At 38.4% G+C, this 21,301-nt stretch overlaps 3 protein-coding genes across 3 annotated transcripts in view; 2 read left to right on the top strand and 1 right to left on the bottom strand.

The window, feature by feature from the left end:
- The window catches only part of LOC106138105 (catenin alpha), a 57,998-nt gene that overhangs the window by 8,988 nt on the left and 27,709 nt on the right, over nucleotides 1–21,301 (bottom strand). The window contains exons 17-18 of the mRNA XM_013339155.2: nucleotides 8,211–8,362; nucleotides 7,690–7,759 (exon numbers count right to left, since the gene is read on the bottom strand). Of these exons, the coding sequence (XP_013194609.1) occupies nucleotides 7,690–7,759; nucleotides 8,211–8,362 (222 nt within the window). The remainder of the gene's footprint in view (nucleotides 1–7,689; nucleotides 7,760–8,210; nucleotides 8,363–21,301) is intronic.
- On the top strand, nucleotides 13,953–15,444 carry LOC132903540 (uncharacterized). The gene is made up of 4 exons (XM_060952105.1): nucleotides 13,953–14,010; nucleotides 14,382–14,496; nucleotides 14,867–14,939; nucleotides 15,370–15,444. The coding sequence occupies exons 1-4, from the start codon at nucleotides 13,953–13,955 to the stop codon at nucleotides 15,442–15,444; spliced, it is 321 nt and encodes a 106-aa protein (XP_060808088.1).
- LOC132903644 (peroxidase-like) lies at nucleotides 15,925–20,324 on the top strand. The gene is made up of 8 exons (XM_060952368.1): nucleotides 15,925–16,099; nucleotides 16,753–16,950; nucleotides 17,317–17,461; nucleotides 17,878–18,034; nucleotides 18,304–18,471; nucleotides 18,869–19,067; nucleotides 19,646–19,751; nucleotides 20,189–20,324. Exons 1-8 carry the CDS (start codon nucleotides 15,925–15,927, stop codon nucleotides 20,322–20,324), a joined length of 1,284 nt encoding a protein of 427 aa, XP_060808351.1.

The following is a 21,301-nucleotide window of genomic DNA, read 5'->3' as shown; positions in this document are numbered from 1 at the left end:
TTCATTCCGCACAATACGACAGTGACAGCATATTTGGTTTCTTCGGAGCTCGACAACACTCGACGGCTTACGAATGGAGCCATAGAACATTTCAATTCAAATTTGAAAATTAGTGATTGAAAAAAAAAATATGGCCGCAATTTGGCCGCTCCGCTCATATAGTAAAAATAATAAAATTGCGCATCTTAGAAACAAGAAGAACCCTGGCCAGGGCCCAAGAAGCCAAAATACAAGAAATTAAGGTACGTGTTGTGCGTTTACATTCCCGCTTCCCGTTTCTTCCTTTCACAATATTCACTCTACCAAAAATCCAGCGACCTACATAATTGTTTTTCCGCTATCCCATTTTGTGGTCCTTCGAGCCGGATAAAACCCGCTTCAAACCCGCTTCATGCATATTGTTATTGACGAGATTTGTTTAAAACCGCGATTTTCTGTAGATAATCATAACCGCATTGCGCCGACATTCGGCCGGCTTCTGTGTAGAATCTACCTACACAATTAAATAAAAACGTCCGCTCAGAGTACTCTCACACCGCTCACCGCTTATTTTAAATAAGATTTTGGTATTAAGTGTTTTATTTCGTAAAATACCTCTATCCGCCATCTTTTACCATGGAATCTAAACTCAAGTTGTTACAAGAGAAAAATAAGGTTCGCTTTGAACGTCTTACTAAATTATACGAGGTAGGCAAACATTTGTCTCCATCTACTACCGAATTGCGCTCGATTGAGACTTTTATGTCCGATAGTCAAACTGTAGACATATTGCGTAATGATTTCATGCAAACTTTGGATGAAATTAACCTATTACACATGGAATTAGATCCCAAATTCCAACCAAATTATAAGTCACTTTCATCATTTGAAGATATTTATGCTCGTGTTGTAAGGTTTCGTGTAAATCTAAAAGGTAAATCCGTTTCTTCGAGTGCAGTTCCGCAAACAACGAATAAGGCTCCCTTCAAACTAGCTCCGCTTAATATTCCTAGCTTTGACGGAAAAATTGAAAATTGGCCCGTTTTCTATGAATCTTTTAAAGCTAATATACATTGTAATCCAGATTTAACAGACTCTCATAGAATTCAATATTTAGTTGGAAGGCTCACCGGAAATGCATTAAAAATTATAGCAGGCGTGATTCCTTCTGGCGAAAACTATAAGTCCATTTGGGACAGTTTGACAAAGAAATATCAGGATAAGAGAGCCCTAGGTTCGTACTATGTTTCCACGTTGCTTAATATTAAAGCCGCTTCAAATAACTCTGTCGCATTAAATAATTTCATAGATACATTTGACGCTGCCGCCGCTGCACTAAATCAATTAAAAATTGAAGATACTTATGATTTTATTTTATTTAATTTAGCATTCCGCAAATTAGATTCAAGTACCGCTCAGGCGTTTGAAATGACTGCTAGAGATAAAATGATTCCGAGTTATTCAGATTTAGTTGAATTTATTAAAAGTCAAGTAAAAATATTAGATCGCACTACTAATAATAATAATTCATTCAACCGCACTACTCAAAATAACAACGCTATTATTAATAATTCAAACCGCTCCCGCTATACAGTCCATTCGTTCGTAACCCGCAATAATAATAATATCGACAACCGCTCTGTATGTTCGATGTGTAATACGTCTGAACACTTTCAGCTTTATACTTGCCCCGCATTTAAATCTTTGTCACCGAAAAATCGCCTTGAATTTATTAAATCGAAAGTAGGGTGTGTAAACTGCCTTAGCTTGACACATTCCGTGTCAAAATGTAATTCGAAGTATAAATGTAGACAATGTGGTAAAAGTCATCATTCTTTGTTACATTTAGATTCATCCTCAATTAAAAACTCACCTTCTGCGTCATTTCGAGATTCGTTCACTAGGACAACCATACAAGACAGCGCTGCTTCGGCTGAAACTGGTACAGAGAATTGCGCCTCCACCTCCTCCGCGGCATCAATGCCCGTTATTAGCAAAGATCGCGAGCACGTATCGCTCTGCGCTCGCTCACCTGACCTAACGAATGTTCTTCCCTGTACCACGTTAACTTGTCATAACCGTACTGAAGTGCTTCTTTCTACCGCCAGTATTTACGCGTATAATAATGATAAAAATATAAAAGAAACTGTTCGATGTCTTATTGATAATGCTTCACAGAACAATTTGATTACTCTAAACTGTTGCAAAAAACTTAATTTGAAAATTATTCCGCTGTCAAATTCGACTTTAAAGGGTGTTGGTTTGACTTCCCGGCCTGTTATAGGGTATGCTAATTTTACGATTTCTGCAAAAAATAATAAACAAACTTTTAAATTAACCGCATTAGTCATAGATTGTATTACCGATCGTCTTCCTATAGATTATATTGACACATCTATTGTTAGGCATCTGGTAAACATACCGCTTGCAGATCCATTCTGGCATATTCCTGGAGAAATCGAAATTGTCCTAGGAGCAAAGTTATTCCCATTCTTACTTCTTAGTGGAAAAGTCATTGCACCGCCAGCTCCGCCCGCTATTGAAACTGTTTTTGGATTTGTTTTCATGGGTGACGCCGCTGCTAATACCGCTTCGTCAGTCATTGGCGATATAACCGCAATTCAGTCTTCATCTTCCGCTTCATTTCTTACTTCTTTTGAAAAAGATATAGATGCCACTCTTTCTAAATTTTGGGAATTAGAGGAAGTTCCTGTGAATAAACTTCTTAGTCGTACTGATGAAGAATGTGAACAAATTTACGCTTCTACAGTCTCTCGCGACTCATCTGGTCGCTATTGCACCGTGTTACCATTTGCTAAGGATCCCAGTAGCTTAGGGAACTCGTACACTGTTGCTCATCGCCGTTTATTGGCACTGGAACGCAGACTTAGCGACACAGATTTACGTGTGAGCTATAACGCCGCTATCATGGATTACATAAATAACAAATACTTAGATCCAGTGTTACCATCGGACGAGTCTGATGGAGGTTATATAATTCCTCACCACTCAGTTGTCAGATTGGACAAACAGACTACTAAAGTCAGGATTGTTTTGGACGCGAGTGCTCAATGTCATAATGGTGTATCTCTCAATGATATTTTACACACTGGACCTAATCTTCTTGCTAATTTAAAAATTCCGCGCCATCTGGCTGTAGCTCAGGATTCTAGGGTTAATATAGTTGCTTTCGCTGACGCTAGTATGAAAGCGTATGGCTGTGTTGTTTTCTTACATGTTACCGATCCTACTGGTAACATATGTGTCCGCTTGGTGTGTGCAAAGTCAAAGGTTGCGCCAGTCAAAGTAATTTCACTTGCACGCTTGGAGCTCTGTGCTGCCGTCATAATGTCCAAGCTAACCAAATTGGTCTACGATACTTATTCAGCGCGCACGCCTATAGATAATGTTTATGCTTTTTCAGACTCAAAAATAGCTCTTTCGTGGATTCATTCATCTCCACATCGGTGGAATATTTTTGTCAGCAATCGTGTTGCCAAATGTCACGAGAATCTAGAGCCTAAAAACTTCTACCACGTCGCCGGAGTTCAGAATCCCGCAGACTGTCTGTCGAGAGGTTTATTACCTGAACAATTACTCACGCACAAATTATGGTGGAACGGTCCTGAATGGTTAATTACGCCTGTACCTCAGTGGCCGATAGAATCTTTTCAGCCTGAAAAATGTGAAGACTTGCCAGAATTTAACAGTAAAACGCTTGTAGCAACCGCTTCTCGTGGTGTAGAACTGTCTCCTCTTTGTTCTCTATCGTGCAAAGTTTCTTCATGGAATAAACTGTTAAGAATAATTGTATATATTTTACGCTTTGTAAGATTATTGCCCCGCTCTAAAAGGTTAGAGACCTCTCATATAATTACCGCTGAAAACTATTTGCTTCGATCAGTTCAAATCGCTCATTTTACAAATGTCATAAATGATTTGAAAAAGGGTAATATTCCTTCTGCCCCGCTTAATAAATTAGACTTATTTATATCGGAAGATAAATTAATCAGAATAGGAGGTCGATTAGCTAATTCAAACTTACCGTTCGAAGCGAAACATCCTATTTTACTTCCTAAACATGATAATGTTACTTACTTGATTATAGACTATTTTCACCGCGTACATTGTCATACTGGTGCCGCTCTTCTTAGCTCTTTGATTCGCCAAAAATATTGGATAATATCATCTCGATCTGTTATACGGCAACGAGTACATAATTGTAATTTTTGTTTTAAAAATTCTCCTTCGCATCCAACTCCTAAAATGGCGAATTTACCCGCATTTCGTGTTCAAGAGACAAAAGCTTTCGTTCATACTGGCGTGGATTACGCTGGGCCTATTAACATTACTATTTGTCGACGTCGTGGTCAGCGAAGTCAAAAGGCATATATTTGCCTATTTATTTGTTTAGTGACGAAAGCCGTTCATATTGAACTTGCCTCGGATTTATCTTCTATTACATTTCTTTCTGCGTTTAAGAGATTTATATCCCGTAGGGGTCCAGTTTCTCATCTATATTCCGATAATGGAACTAATTTCGTTGGCGCTAAGTCTCATTTGAATGAGCTTTATAATTTTTTACTTTCTTCAGATTATAATGATTTACTCTCAAGCGAGCTTGTAAATCGCCGCATAGAATGGCATATGTCTCCTCCCCGCGCTCCGCATTTTGGAGGAATTTGGGAGTCAAATATAAAAAGTTTGAAGACTCATTTGTACCGCATTATTGGCAATCAATTACTTACATATGAAGAGCTTTTAACAGTATTAACACAGATTGAAACAATAATGAATTCACGACCCCTCTGCGTACTACAGGAAGAACCGCATCTTGAGCCTTTAACTCCCGCGCACTTTATTATGGCTTCTCCACTACAGTACTTGCCACTCGCACCTGTATCTTCTACGCCGCTAGTTACACGTAAATCGCTACTCGATCAAATGATTCGCTCATATTGGAAAAGATGGCATTTAGAGTACTTGAATAATTTACAGGTTCGTCAGAAATGGTTGAAAGATGTAACGAATGTCAAAATTGGCACTGTAGTGTTAATACATGAAGATAATGTTCCCCCATTACGATGGCCAATGGGAATCATTGAAAAAACTTATCCAGGTGCAGACGGTACTGTGAGAGTAGCTTTAGTTAAAACTCAAAATGGTTTTCTTAAAAGACCAATCGTTAAATTAAGTCCATTGCCGTCGCAATAACAATACCGCATTTTCTTAATAATTTCTTATTTTATGAATCTTATTATATTATTTTTTCCACTTTAGTTAATATTAAAATCCACTACTATTTACGCTACTCTATGAGTGATTTCCTTTTATTTTTCTTTTGAGAAAGCGATGTTTCTCAAGGCGCCGGAGGATGAACGCGCCGCTTTATTTTACTTTTCCTATCCTTTTTCATTCCGCACAATACGACAGTGACAGCATATTTGGTTTCTTCGGAGCTCGACAACACTCGACGGCTTACGAATGGAGCCATAGAACATTTCAATTCAAATTTGAAAATTAGTGATTGAAAAAAAAAATATGGCCGCAATTTGGCCGCTCCGCTCATATAGTAAAAATAATAAAATTGCGCATCTTAGAAACAAGAAGAACCCTGGCCAGGGCCCAAGAAGCCAAAATACAAGAAATTAAGGTACGTGTTGTGCGTTTACATTCCCGCTTCCCGTTTCTTCCTTTCACAATATTCACTCTACCAAAAATCCAGCGACCTACATAATTGTTTTTCCGCTATCCCACACACTATATAATTTGAGCAATAAACGTGCGTCTTCGAAGATATCCAAGATAAAGGTTTGACTAAGTTCCTCTGCTTTGAAGGTCAGGACTCGCTCCGCCCTATTACCTTACTTACTCGTTCCTGGCGTCTTCACAATCAGAACGCAACAGGAAGATGATGGTAAATTAACCCCAGGAGGATGCTGGTGAATAAAATTAGGTGATAAGTGCTGATTGCATAACGACACCCAGGGGTAGAGATGGAGTAGTCTCATTCTTCAGTGTCGAACAACACGGTGCAAAAAAACACCAAGATTTAAATATGTGCCGTGTGGTTCCCGGCACCAAATAGAAAAAAAGAATAGGACCACTCCATCACCTCTCCCATGGATGTCGTAAAAGGCGACTAAGGGGTAGGCTTATAAACTTGGGATTCTTTTTTGGGCGATGGGCTAGCAACCTGTCACTATTTGAATCTCAACTCTATCATTAAGCCAAATATCTGAACGTGGCCATTCAGTCTTTTCAGGACTGTTGGCTCTGTCTACCCCGCAAGGGATACAGACGTGACTATATGTATGTATTTAAATATGTACTTTATTATTCAAAATTGTCACCAATTTCGCTCTCCTTTATACATTTTTTAGTTTATTTCTTTTTTAATAGAGTACTCACATCGGCTCCTCGTCTCCATGGTCATATCCTCGACGGGTTCGAATTCCGTGTCCGTGTCTAAGTCGTCCGACGTCTGGCACATGCAACACATTTACATGCAATGACAGGACAAGCATGCGTGACGTCACATGGGCTCCACACACATTGACAACCCTGACTTGACTCAAAATGATACAAGCAGCTTAAAGCGACATCTAGTCGCGAGTAAAATAAACTTCATCGTAACACGGTTAGATAGATGGCGCCACTGAGCAACGTTCTAAACACAAAATTATTTATTTGTATTTAGAAGTACTTTATTCGGACTTTATTATAATTTTAAGCTCTCACTTGGTTGACATAAAAACCACAACCACATTCTTCTTCACTAATATAGGATATTTAAAAAACAACGCCATCTATTGCAATTATAATACAACACTAAGTAAATTTAGTTAACATTAAGTTCATTTTATTGTCATTTTATTTCATGCTTTTTCATACGTAAATTCTGTTTGAATCAAGTTAGAGTATTACCAATGCGCTATGCTGCGTACTTATGAGCTTTATGAGTGGATTTTAGTCGATTATTACTGTTGACTAAATTTCTAATCGATTTTTCATGACCGTGTATCAATTACCACAATGGACAATGATATTTAGACATGCACGACACAAATAAACACGAAACGTAATTGTTAAAAAAAATACCTACAAAACGAAATGAATGAACGGACATTCCAATTTAATGATCAATTTTTCAAATTAAATATATTGGAAATATTCTCAATAAAGGTAACATTACACAAGTGATCAAATTGATTATTATTAATTCTCAATTACATTTGATAAGATCGCAATACGTTTTTTTACAAGGGTTTTAATGTCTCTAGTAGATGTCAGCACTTGAGAGGACAAAAGTCAGAGTCAAATGTATTGATAATGGTCGAAGCTTTAGCACTTTTCACCTTCAAAATAAGACAATGTGCAATTACAGAACCTTGACTCTATAGTTTTGGTTTGTATAAAAAGCGAGGGTCATGTTTATCTGCAGTTGACTTTACTATTTGACAGTGACAGGACCTTATGCTTAACTAGCGACATCTGTTGTAGAAATTGTAGCGAATACCCTCAAAAATAGAGATCGCGTGTCTTGCATTTCAAACTACATTTTCTGTGACAAAAAAAGAATGGGTTTCATTGATTTGATGAATTGATCAATAAATTGAATAACCACAAACACAAAATGTAAACAAATGTCCAGGCGTGTGAGCGAGACAAACACATCATGCTCGTAATGAGTGAGCGGGATAAAATTACATTTGCTGCGCGTCTCCAGCGTGTAGTGTTCGTCAAGTTCAACGTCCTCTGGATCCAACTCCTCTTCGTCCTAATATAGGTATAAATTTATTATACATATATTTATAAACAACATACAAAACTATTTTTTGACTGAATGCCAAATTTTAATAGAAGGTTCAGTACTTTCAGGTTAGCTTTTACTTGGACTAGTGATGAACGGAACGACTGGTTACAGTTAAAACAGCCTAGACTTTAAGGCAATACATAATATACATCTGTTAACAAAACCATGAATTTTTTATAACCAATAAGTCTCTCTTCTCTCCTCAAATGCCTTTCGTTTTCCCTATTTAAATCTATAGTCGTGTCTCTGTCGACTTGAATAACTTTTAAAGCAGAAAAGTTCTTCTGTTTTGGAAAAGACTCTCTTAATATTTCTTCACGCTAAGAAACAATATGAAAAATATTAGCTGCTACGTCTAGTAGCTTCTGTTGTTCATTGTCTGTCTACTACCATTCGGTCATTGAACCCAACTCACCCTATTCATGAGAACAGCGCGCCTGATCTCCCTGACCGCGTCGTAAACCAATCTAGAGGCGTCTATGAAGTCGTTCTCATCGAGCCCGGCGCCGGCGCCGCCGCCGAGGGCGGACACCGCCGCGTCGACGCGCACGGCGAACTTTGACATCACTGTAACAAATAATAAGAACAATTTTAGGAATTACATATTTAGGTACTTTGATACACAAAATCATGAGGGATACCCCTGCCGCTTAGGCAGAGATTACATCTTTCACTTCATCACTACATTCGTAACTGTCTTCATGCAAGTTTGCCGGTTTCGGGTATTCTTGATTTGACCTTTCGCCAGGACGTACCCCGACTTGATCATTACATACATACATACATATGGTCACGTTTATATCCCTTGCGGGGTAGACAGAGCCAAGTTCAGCTTTTTGGCTTAATGATAGAATTGAGATTCAAATAGTGACAGGTTGCTAGCCCATCGCCTCAAAAAAAAATCCCAAGTTTGTAAGCCAATTACTTAGTCGCCTTTTACGACATCCATGGTAAAGAGATGGAGTGGTCCTATTCTTTTTTGTATTGGTGCCGGGAACCACACGGCAGCTTGATCATTATTTAATATTTCGATAAATAAAAGTAAAAATATGGTGGCAGCGGTACAAAGATACAGTAGCATCAATCCAAATGGGCTCAGGTTCGTATCCCAGTATCCCACCACTGTCACCATGATGTCAACGACAAACTAGTCAAAGGCTATGTCTATGATATGTTTATTTATAGACTACTCCTTTTACAAACGGGGTTAAACAACAATTTTTTGGTTATCGATCTTTACTATTCTTTTAAAAAAAGGATGAAGAAGGTAATTACGGCTTAACAATAATCATACAATGAGGATATAGGTAAAGGCGTTAAGAAATTATATAAGAGACATGTTTAGTATAAGTAACACATGTATTACTAGGCGTAATACACATTATTTGTATCACATTACAAGACATAATACTCATTTTTCGTTACCGTCGGTTAAACATAAATAAAGACGCTACACGTTTAACATAAGTAGATAGACGAAATCCTTGATCGTCGAGTGGTTTTGGTCATATCCAAAGGCGTAGTCATTCATAAAATTACATGTTAGGTTGAATACATACTTAATGCAAAAAAAAAAAATAATAATATTAGATATTGCATCAGTACCCTTGAAATTTTATAATAATTCACGGTGTTCGCAAATAACATAGTTCCACTTAAGTATGTAATATATTTTTAAAACCTATTTATTTTTAGAAAATATATGAGTTTAATAAATCTGCTAATATGATTACCCCAGTACTCTTGATTGCTTCTAACGTATTAAACATTAAAGAGGTTGTAGTAAATAACTGAAAGACTTTTTCAGAATACAGGTTACACCTGGGTAACCGAATGTTTTCGTTATCAAGGGACGTGGTAGCCGTATGGTCTTTGTTATCGTCAAAGCAATCGTGCCGTGTGGTTCCCGGCACCAGTACAAAAAAGAATAGGACCACTCCATCTCTTTCCCATGGATGTCGTAAAAGGCGACTAAGGGATAGCCTCACAAACTTGGGATCCCTTTTTAGGCGATGGGCTAGCAACCTGTCACTATTTGAATCTCAATTCTATCATAAAGCCAAATAGCTGAACGTGGCCGATCAGTCTTTTCAAGACTGTTGGCTCTGTCTAGAGGTTGGCTCTCTACAAGGGATATAGACGTGACCATATGTATGTATGTAAATGAATAAAAAATCTTATAGCGTAGGCTATAACTGAATTTTGTATCTATTCTTTTGCTTGTTTCCCCTGCAAAGGTTGCGGAGGTCAGAGATAGTCGTGTAAAAGCCTGACTGATATAAAATAAAGAAAACTCCATCGTGATATAAATTCGTAAAAGTTACGAGGTGTATTAACATCTTACAATGTGACCGTGTCACGGGCGTTAAGCGACCGGGACGTCAGGGCCGCGGACCGGACCATCTAACTGCGTTCATCCGACTTTTACGGCGAGTGTCTAATAAAATTGGAAAATTACATTATTGCGTTCGCATCCCATTATGGAAAAGACAACGTCATAAGTTACGTGGAAAAATCAAAATATGGACTGCAAACCTATAGACTACTTAGAAATTAATACCTAGAATACCATACGAGTACCACAGATGAACGCTAGAAAAAGAAATTGTTCGAAAATATACATACATATGTAGGTATATATCACGTCTATATGCCTTGCGGGACAGACAGAGCCAACAGTATTTAAAAGATTGATAGGCCACGTTCAGCTGGTTGCCCATTGCCTTTAGCCTAAAGCCTTCCTCAATAAATGGTCTACTCAACGCAAAAATAATTTTTCAATTCGAACCATTAGTTCATGAGATTAGCGCGTTCAAACAAACAAACTTTTCAGCTTTATAATATTAGTATAGATTATTTTTTATTATTAATGAGGATACTTTTGTTGACCAATCAACCTCACAATTAGAAATGTTCCTCGCTAGCGTTACAAGGTCGGTATGTATAATATGATGAATCAAAATTCTAACCAAGGCAACAGTTTAATAAAATAATAGATCGGCGGCACGCACTTTAATTACATACACAATTACATTTTGGGTTTCAACTTTGTTTCTTTTAATTACTAGTTATTTTTATTTATCATTAGTTCTAGCTTTAGACGGCGGATCTGCTAGCGAGATGTAGGTCCTGATGCGCTTAAAATAAGAACTTGACTTCTCAACACACACTAAATTTAAAACTAGTGTGTGTTGAAAAGTCAAGCTCCGAGGAGACAACCAGCTTGTTCAATTCCTTAGCTGATCTAATAAAGAATGAGTTTTGCCTATAGTTGGTCAAGCTTTCAAGTTGGACATGACAAACAGTTCTTATTTCAAGCGCATCAGGATCTACATCTCGCGAGCAGATCCGCCGTCTAAAGCTAGAACTAATCATAGATAAAAAAATAACAAGTAATTAAAAAAAAACAAAGTTGAAACCCAAAGTGTAATTGTGTATGTAATTAAAGTGCGTGCCGCCGATCTATTATTTTATTAAACTGTTGCCTTGGTTAGAATTTTGATTCATCATATTATACATACCGACCTTGTAACGCTAGCGAGGAACATTTCTAATTGTAAGGCTGATTGGTCAACAAAAGTATCCTCATTAATAATAAAAAATAATTTATACTAATATTACAAAAAAAATTGAAACGAAAGAAATATATAGCGCCTAATTATTATTGACAAAATGAGAACCGTCGAACCAAGACTTAGTAACAAAATTTTGTTACTAAGTCTTGGTTCGACGGTTCTCATTTTGTCAATAATAATTAGGCGCTATCTGGTACCTACTATATTTCTTTCGTTTCAATTTTTTTTAATATGTGAAAAAATAAATATTTTACATTATATGAGATTTTGTACAAGATATATGAATGTATGTTTTCCAAATAAAAGAAAATAAATAAAAAATTGTCTAAACCTATTGATTTATATAGATCAGAAAAAATTAAATATTAGTGAAAAAATTCAGTGACCTGACAACCATTGTTCGATACCTTACTTGTCTTAACTTTACGACAATTCACTTCAGGTACGTACCAATTCAATACCATTAACATGGCTTATGAATTACGAGGGGAGCCCTCGTATAAATCAATAGGTTTAGACAATAGCGTATGTTCACATTTTGGTAAAAAAAACATCGCAAACTAAGATTAAAGATTAAGAAATAGTGTAAGTTGGGAATAAAATAATATCAACATTTTGAAAAACTTTATCTGTTTCAAAGTTTTAAAATGTGAAGGATAAAAAGAAGAATATATTTTATGCTTAGACATTCGTAGTAGATCGTAGTAAATCAGTTCTTAGTTGCCCGCGGAACCCAAGAATTATAATGACCGTGGCTCACCAAGTGTGAATCCTGTTAAACTTGGATCAATCATATTACAATTCAATTAGCACGTTTTCAAGCGTAATCATATTGTATACGCTGTTAGTCGTGGCTTCATATCTCCTGAGGGTAAAATTTAATATTTAGACAACTCTTTACGTAAATTTCTAACAAATTTTCGAAGGACTGAGTAGATGTAACCAAAATTTGTGCCTTATGTTTCTGTTTTGTTAGTTTTTCTTGTAATTCTATTATTTTTTCCACTCATGCTGGAAGGAATTTGATTTCAAAAATCAAATTTTTCACTTTACCATTTATATGATCCTAGATCTTTGATGCATTAATTCTATCATTACGCCATCCGGCAGAACGTGGCTTTTCAGTCTTTGATTTAGAGAGTGCGTTTTGTGAAGGACGATATATGTGCCTATAATAGAAATATTTTAGTAAGCTTGACTTCCTAAATGAACTCGTGATTCCTCTTGTAGGCGATGGGCTAGCAATGTAATATAAGATAAGATATATAGACGTGATTATATGCATTGATCATATTAATGTATTCTTATTTCCTAGAGGTCTTTGGACGGCCTCTGTGGCGCAGCGGTAGTACGCTTGCCTGTGACACCGGAGGTCCCGGGTTCGAATCCCGGCCAGGGCATGATTAGAAAAGAACTTTTTCTGATTGGCCCGGGCCTTGGATGTATATCTACATATATAAGTATCTATTATATAATATAGTATCGTTGAGTTAGTATCTCGTAACACAAGTCTCGAACTTACTTCGAGGCTAACTCAATCTGTGTAATTTGTCCCGTATATATATTTATATTTATTTCCTAGGGGAGAGCCGACAACGGGCGTATCGAAAACACCCTACAATGTTCATGATAGTGACGTTATTGTGCCTGGGAGCTGTGTCAGCTCAGTACTATGACACGTACACCGGGCAACCGACCTCGCAGGCCAGGGTGGAACAGTTGCGCGCACAGAACTTATTGCCGTGAGTAATAATCCCATACATACGTAAATTTTCTGGTGTTTGTCACGGTGTCGTGTGGTTCCCGACACCAATACAAAAAAGGATTGGACTACTCCTTCTCTTTCCCATGGATGTCGTAAAAGGCGACAAAGGGATATCCCTTAATTCCCTTAAATATGACATCCATGGGAATGAGATGAAGAAGTCCTATTCTGTATTATATTGGTGCTGGGAACCACACGGCACATATATATATATATACTTGTATATATATGTATAGGTACAGTATTGATAGTGTAATTAAAGAAAGACACGAATTGATTCCAGAGCATGCACAAAGGGATATCCCTTAATTATGACATAGTAGCGAAGGAAGTATGCAGAGATCGTGGCAAGTGGAAAGAGGTAGTCTCTGCCTACCCCTCCGGGAAAGAGGCGTGATTCTATGTATGTATGTATGACATCCATGGGAATTAGATGGAGCGGTCCTATTCTTTATTATTGTTGCCGCAAACCACACGGCATTATAATATAATTTCATAGTATATATATTTATATACAGTATTGATATAAGTGGCATAGTATAATCAAACAAAAACACGAATTGATTCCAGAGCATGCGCAATACAAGTGAAACCGTGCAACGCTCACGAGCCCCGTCGCTTCGACCACACATGCAACAATCCGAAGTACCCGTCTCGCGGCGGTGTGTTCACGCCTTACCATCGTATGCTGCCGCCGCAGTACTCCGCCACGGGGGGCCTCAGAGCCGCCAAGTCGGGCAACCCGCTGCCCAATGCCAGGACATTGAGGATCGGGCTTGTCTCCGACGCGAGGAAGGAGAACAAGAAGCATACGCATATGATAACGAATGTTGGGTTGATGATAACTGGCGACACCACTTCTATACATGACACGGGTGAGACGAACTTGCTTTCTATTGGTTGATTATATTTGCTGTATGTTATCGATGTTGTCAACTGAATAGTTGTACCTACTTTTACTAAATTTCTTGAGGGCTTCTCTTTTTTCTTTCTTTCCATGGATCTGAGGATATTTTGAAGCCTCCAGAACGGTGGGTTTGTTAGACAACTATTTTCCTTCTCAATTGACCGTCACTGGATGATTCCCTGATCTGGAATGAGCTTGCTAGCGCTCGTTACCAAAAGCGCAATTCTTGGTATATTTTGTTTCCTCAATTGTGCTCCAATAGACCACGATATTATCTTACAGTAACTTAACTTTACCCTCGTGAACCATAATCATTTTTTTTCTTTTAATGATTTGCAGTCAACTACATTGTGATGACGCAAACGTGCTGTCAGCCCGGAGGATCTGAAGACCCAAGATGTATTCCTATCCCTGTTGCCGAAGACGATTTATACCTCAGGAATACTGGAGTAAGGTGCGGTAAATGTTGATTATAACATTCTATCTGCATGGGTTTATAAAGAACTAAATATTTTTCTATAAAAATAGTAATAAGTCACTCAAATAAGTCATGTTGTGATTTATTAAAAAAAAAAACAAAAATTTTTATTCATTATTATAGGATACTTCACATCGCTTAATAATAGTCAAATCTTTTGGTTTCAAAACATTGGTTGACGTCAAATATATTACTTAAACCTAAATTTACTGCCGCTTCCAAGGCGTCAGTGCAGAAGAAGCGGTAACAAACTGCACTGCAGCATTTTCTTCAACAACGTCAACTTCACAACTATTCAAACTTAGAATAAAATGTATTTTAATGTCTCTTCCCTTCTCGTTCACAGATGTTTGAATCTCACCAGAGCTATCACGTATCAGAGTTTGGGTTGCGTACCTAAATCCGTGCCGAACGCTAGAGTAAGCATTTTATCTGTCTTATACACTACTAGCTGTGCCCGCGACTTCGTCCGCGTGGAATAGTCATTTTGGGCATCATTGAAGCCCTCAATGATGAATTATTTCCCCTGTTATTTTTTCACTTTTTCCATTCTTTGTTGCTTGTGTTTATTTATTGTAATTGCAGCGTGATGTTATATAGCCTAAAGCTTCCTCGATAAATGGTATAAAACACAAAAAGAATTTTTCAATTAGAACCAGTAGTTCCTGAGATTAGCGCGTTCAAACAAACAAACAAACTCTTCAGCTTTATAATATTAGTATAGATAAGTTACGTTTTCGGTATCATTATCCTTCTGGCGTTCTTCTCGATTGCACCCATCCTGGAGCCCAGTGTTACATTGATCCAGTATGTCAGATAAAAAACTACATGGAATAATTCTCGTTTCAGCTCTGTCACCTTGTAGCAAGGAAAACGAACATGGATCACGGTTGTTGCGCTAGGCTTAGTGAAATTGTGCATTAATTTCTTCAGACAATCACGCAAAAGAGAAAGTGGTCTTTCTATGAAAAGACCCAAATAAACAAAAAAAAACATAGATACATATAATATAGCCTCTTTCACGAAGGGGAATGCAAAGCCGTGAGGTTCCCGGCATCAATACAAAAAAGAATAGGACCACTCCATCTCTTTCCCATGGATGTCGTAAAAGGCGACTAAGGGATAGGCTTACAAAGTTGGGATTGTTTTTAGGCGATGGGCTAGCAACTGTCACTTGTTGAATCTCAATTCTGTCATTTAGCCAAATAGCTGAACGTGGCCATCAGTCTTTTCAAGACTGTTGGCTCTGTCTACCCCGCAAGGGATATAGACGTGACCATGTGTGTGTGTGTGTGTGGATGCAAAGACTACATCTTTCCACTTGCCACGATCTCTGCATACTGCTTTCGGTTCATCAGAGTTCAAAAAATGTTTCAGGTAAACTCAGTAACTCCGATGTTAGACATGTCCGCCACGTACGGGAACAATGAGGAGCAAGTGATGAAGTTCCGGGAGCTGTCCGGGGGGCGGCTGAAGACGGAGGAGGAAGGCGGGAGGCAGTGGCCGCCTTCTTTTAAATACCAGCCCAACGCTTGCTTTAAGAACCGGCCACCCAATGAGACTAGATGCCACGATTCAGGTGACTTGATGAAGAGTTTTAATTCCTCTGACCGACGTTAAGCGTTAATTACGGTCTATATATTGGATTTTTCTGTCAATAAATAGCTAGGCTAGCAACCTGTTGAATTTCAAATTCAGCTGTGTCTAAGTATGGCTTTTCAGTCTTGCGACTACGAATACCATCTAATTACAAATCGTAATCTCAATTCTATCATTAAGCCCAATAGCTGAACGTGGCCATTCAGTCTTTTCAAGACTTTTGGCTCTGTCTACCCCGCAGGGGATATAGACGTGACCATATGTATGTATGTATGTACAAATCGTATAATGCAAGTGGGATTTGAACCTGTGCTTCTCTGTGCTTTTGTTTTCATTTTATCCGGGCACCATACCGATTCAACCACGACCCTCTATTTATGTTACTATATTGTATATGATAATGATAATATTCCTGCGTTCAGGACCATTTGGGACATTAAACATTAAAGAAAATGGGGACACCATAGCGTAGGCAACTGGGAAAAATACCTCGTGGTGAGAAATACCAATTATAATCCAAGCAACGAATTTTTACAACACGACTTTACGAAGAAGAATTGAGCAACTGTCACCCGACGTTCTACCTATATATGAACATGTAATAATTATTAAAACGCATTTCATCCCTTGCAGCTACACCAGCGACAAACATTCTCATTGGCGGTAATCTGATATTCCTGCTGTTCTTCCGTCTCCACAACTCGTTGGCCAAAGAGCTGGAGGCGATCAACCCATGCTGGGACGATGACAAGCTGTTCTACACAGTCCGGGAGATAGTGATAGCTATGGGCAACCAGGTGATCTACTACGAGTGGGCGCCCGAAGTCCTCGGTATGTGAGCGCGGATTCAACGTCAAATTTAAAGGTTGAGGAAAGCGATTAATATTTGGCGATCTGAAGAAGAAATCTTTAAAGTTTTCTTGTTAAGTTTTCTTGTTACGTTTTCACTGCAAATAACTAAAAAAGAACCAAGAATAAGCTTAAGACAATCCATCAACTTTTCATTCAAGCTCGTCGGTTTAGGGTACTCTCGACCTGACCTTACCCTGATTTGATTAAGAAACGTTCGTTTAAGCTACGCTACGCTAAGCTGCTTTTGTTCTCCCAACATGGCACAACTATAAGTGCCTTTCTTTTGTTACGTCCACTACTGGTGTTTTAAAAATGCTTCTCTCAACATGACCAATCCATCTACAGGTTACGAGTACTTGGTGAAGAACAAGGTTATATTTCCCGGAGCGCTGCACGTGGACGACTACGACCCTGAGTTGGAGCCGCGGGTCAGCATAGAGTACGTCACCGCCACTAGGTGGTTCCACCTGTTGCAGGAGGGGAGAGGAAAGTATGTCTTTTTTCGTTTTCACAGACTCGTATGTTCTTCTGCTACGTCAGTAGTTTGGTTTCGAAAATAGAGGAGTGGATTACAATCACGGAATCGGTCTTGTAAATGCCGTAAGAAGCGACTCAATGACGAAAAAAAAGTCTGTATAAGAATGCATTGGAGAAGGGTTATGTCCTCCAGTGGATGCACTAGGCCGCAAAAAAGATTGAATATGTAATGTTTTTTTCTAATTCCAAATTCCTTTTCTGAAGTCTCAAATATATTTGTACCAATTTTCATCACAATCTTCAGAAGTATGACATTAAGAGGTGATACTTTCGCATTTATAATATTCGTTGAAATTGGAAAAAAAAATATAGGAAAATTTGATAATTTTGAAATTAATTTTCTAATGCTATTATTATAATTGCATCCAGCCTGTACAACAAGGACGGCAAACTCTGGGGCTCAGTACCGATAGTGGACCTGACCTTGAGGACCGGAGCCCTACCTCTCAACAACACCATAGACGGTCTAATGCAGGGCAGCTTCAGGCAGGGCTGTGCTTTCAACGAGAATACTGTCGATCCTGATGTAAGTTTTAAGGGTGATGCCTATAATTTTCTATTGCGCTAGGTGTTTGCCACGAAAAGATTAAAGCATCAAAAATTACAATTGTATTAGACACAATGGTCGTAAACTATTAACTTGCCTCTACGATTAATACCAAAACAAATAAATGAACATCAATAACAACTTCAACAAATGAAGAACTTACACAACATCGCAAATAAATATCAGTCAAAACGGACAAAACTATAATTTTCTTGGTATTCTGTTCAACATCTTCTTTCAATTCACAGATAGGCGAAAGAATTCTATCAGATCTTCAAAGGGCGTCGGACGTGCTGGCTTCAGATCTGATGAAAGGCCGAGACACCGGGCTGCCTCCTTACAACGAATACCGAAAACTATGCAAGTTGCCGGTGGCCAAGAGTTTCAAGGATTTGCATCAGTGGATCGGGAAAGAGGTAAGCAGTAAAGCAATTTTTTTTTGAAATATGTGATAACTAGCTTTTGTGAGCAGCTTCGGCCGCGCGATTTTAGATACAGGGTTTTCGCAAATCACACGAACTACAGTTTTTACCGAGATGAAGGGTACCCTTTGTCCTTCTTCAGACTAGATGTGAGTGAAACAAAAGAAAGACGGGTAGCTTCAAATGGAAAAATATCCTCTATCTATCTAGTATGTAGGTACAATTTGAGTATACAATGGAAGAATGCATGATGAATGATGCAGTATACCGGCACCATTCAGCTCGTATAATACATCCTTCTAGAGAATCAAACTAAAGACTTATAAGGTTACTTCACTTGGCCAATCCCAGAAAGCCCCTAAGAAATAAAGAATACAATTCATTTCCACAGCAAGTGGAAACAATGGAGACCCTGTACGAGTCAGTGGACGATGTGGAGGTGATGGCGGGGATCTACTCGGAGAAGCCGATGAGGGGCGCGCTCGCGGGGCCTACCCTCGCTTGCATCATGACTGAACAGCTGCTGCGGTGGCGTAGAGCTGACCGGTTCTGGTATCAGGGCGTGACACATCCTTACGGTTTTAGTCCGGGTGAGATGAAAATACTTATTTACATGTACAGACAAAGTCAACAGATTCGAGAAGTTTCGAAAACCACGTTCAGCTGAGTGGCTTAACGGTGGAAGTAAGATTCACATAGTGACAGGTTGCTAGCTTGTCTAAAAGAAGAATGACGAGTTTAGAAGTTCTGCGCAGGAAATGAAGTAGAAAAATTGTGAGTTTAAGTTATTGAAGAAAATGCTGCAGTGCAGTTTGTTACCGCTTCTACTACAGTGACGCTTTGGCAGCGGTAGTAAACTTAGTACCTACTAAGTAATTTATTTGACGTCAACCAATGTTGTGAGACCAAAAGATATTATTTAATGATGTTGAAATTTCCCATAATAATGAATAAAATTTTGTAATTTGCATAACAAAGGGAAATAGAACATTATACTGACACATACGTAACAGTGTGTTCAATAAGGTTAAATACATCAGAGTACTATTTTCCTAGAGGAAATCCACATTTATGTTGAAATTTGGAAAAATTCACTTGGTCCTCTTTGCTAAAGCGAAAAGTACCGAGTGTAGAAAAAAAAACATTACACACATTGATGTTTTTACAGAACAACTGAAGGCGATCCAAGACACGTCTCTTTCCAAAGTGATCTGCGATCATGGTGACAGCGTGATAGCTGTTCAGCCAAATCCATTCGTGCTGCCCGGCCCTGGGTAAGATACTGACTAATACATACATATAATCACGTCCTTATCTCTTACAGGGTAGACGAGCCAACAGTGTCGGAAAGGCTTGAAGGCCAATTTAAGCTGAACGGTTTAATGGTGGGATTCAAATTCAGTGCGCCGTGTGGTTTCCGAAACTTTAAAATAGAACCACTTTCCCATGGATGTCGTAAAAGGCGGCTACGGGATAGGCTTATAAACTTGGGATTCCTCTTGTAGGCGATGGTCTAGCACACCATTTGAATCTGAATTCCATCATGAAGCCATACAGCTGAACGAGGCCTTTCAGTCTTTTCGAGACTGTCCGCTCTGTCTACCCCGCAAGGGATACAGACGTAACAATATGTATGTATGGACATTCAGATAAATTGTTCTCAATCATTTTACAGTGTTAACTAGCGAAATGAAAATCACCTATTTTTCAGGAATGAAATCATCGACTGCAAATACTACAAGGGATTGAACCTGGAACTGTGGCGAGACCCCACATGTAAATCTAAGCGAGAAGAGTACCAACAGTATGAGTACGAGCCAAACCAACCAAAATCCAATTGGTATTAGCTGTTCGGGCGCCGTTTAATCAACTACCTATAGTTTCACTGTACAATTTTTACAAAATTTTCTGAAGCTCGTCCGTAAATATATATATAAAAAGTATAATATATAAAGCCGTTGGTTCCGGCTGTCATAAATAAATAAATATATACGGAACGAATTACACAGATTGAGTTAGCCTCGAAGTAAGTTCGAGACTTGTGCTACGAGATACCAACTCAACGATACTATATTATATAATAAATACTTATATAGACAAACAACCAAGACCCAGGCCAGAAGAGTTCTTTTCTCACCATGCCCTGGCCGGGATTCGAACCCGGGACCTCCGATGACACAGACAAACAGTCAAGACTACTGCTGCGCCACAGAGGCTATCATCGCTATATGGCTGTGGTAAAGATATGCCTTCAGGCGGCCCAAAACTGTACTGCAAAAGTGGTGGTGACCTCCGTGTACATAAAAACTTAAACCAATTTATGGTAAAGGTTCATATTTTGGGTCTTTCTGTTTGTTATCTCTTTCTCTCTCTCTTTTCTCTTAAAGATCTTTGTTTTTAGTTTAATCTATACTAATATTATAATGCTGAAGAGTTTGTTTGTTTGTTTGAACGCGCTAATCTCAGATACTACTGGTTCGAATTGAAAAATTATTTTTGCGTTGAATAGACCATTTATCGAGAAGGCTTTAGGCTGTATAACATCAAGCTGCAACTATAAGGAGCAAAGAAAAACTGGAAAAATTGAAAACAAAACGCGGAAAATTATTCATCCTTGAGGGCTTCAATGATGCCCAAAATAACTATTCAACGCGGACAAAGTTGCGGGCACAGCTAGTTTATTATAATTGGTTGTTTGAGGAGTAAATTAATTTGAATATACTGTTGTGTTTAATTTTATACCACATACTTTATAACCTACCAACAGCTAGGTTATAATGTATGTGTACAAAGAAATTTGACTTTTATACAAATACGGTTGGGT

Source organism: Amyelois transitella, chromosome 28, assembly GCF_032362555.1.
Source record: "Amyelois transitella isolate CPQ chromosome 28, ilAmyTran1.1, whole genome shotgun sequence".
In the NCBI taxonomy this organism is placed as follows: domain Eukaryota; kingdom Metazoa; phylum Arthropoda; class Insecta; order Lepidoptera; family Pyralidae; genus Amyelois; species Amyelois transitella.
This window is presented reverse-complemented; position numbering and strand designations above follow the sequence as displayed.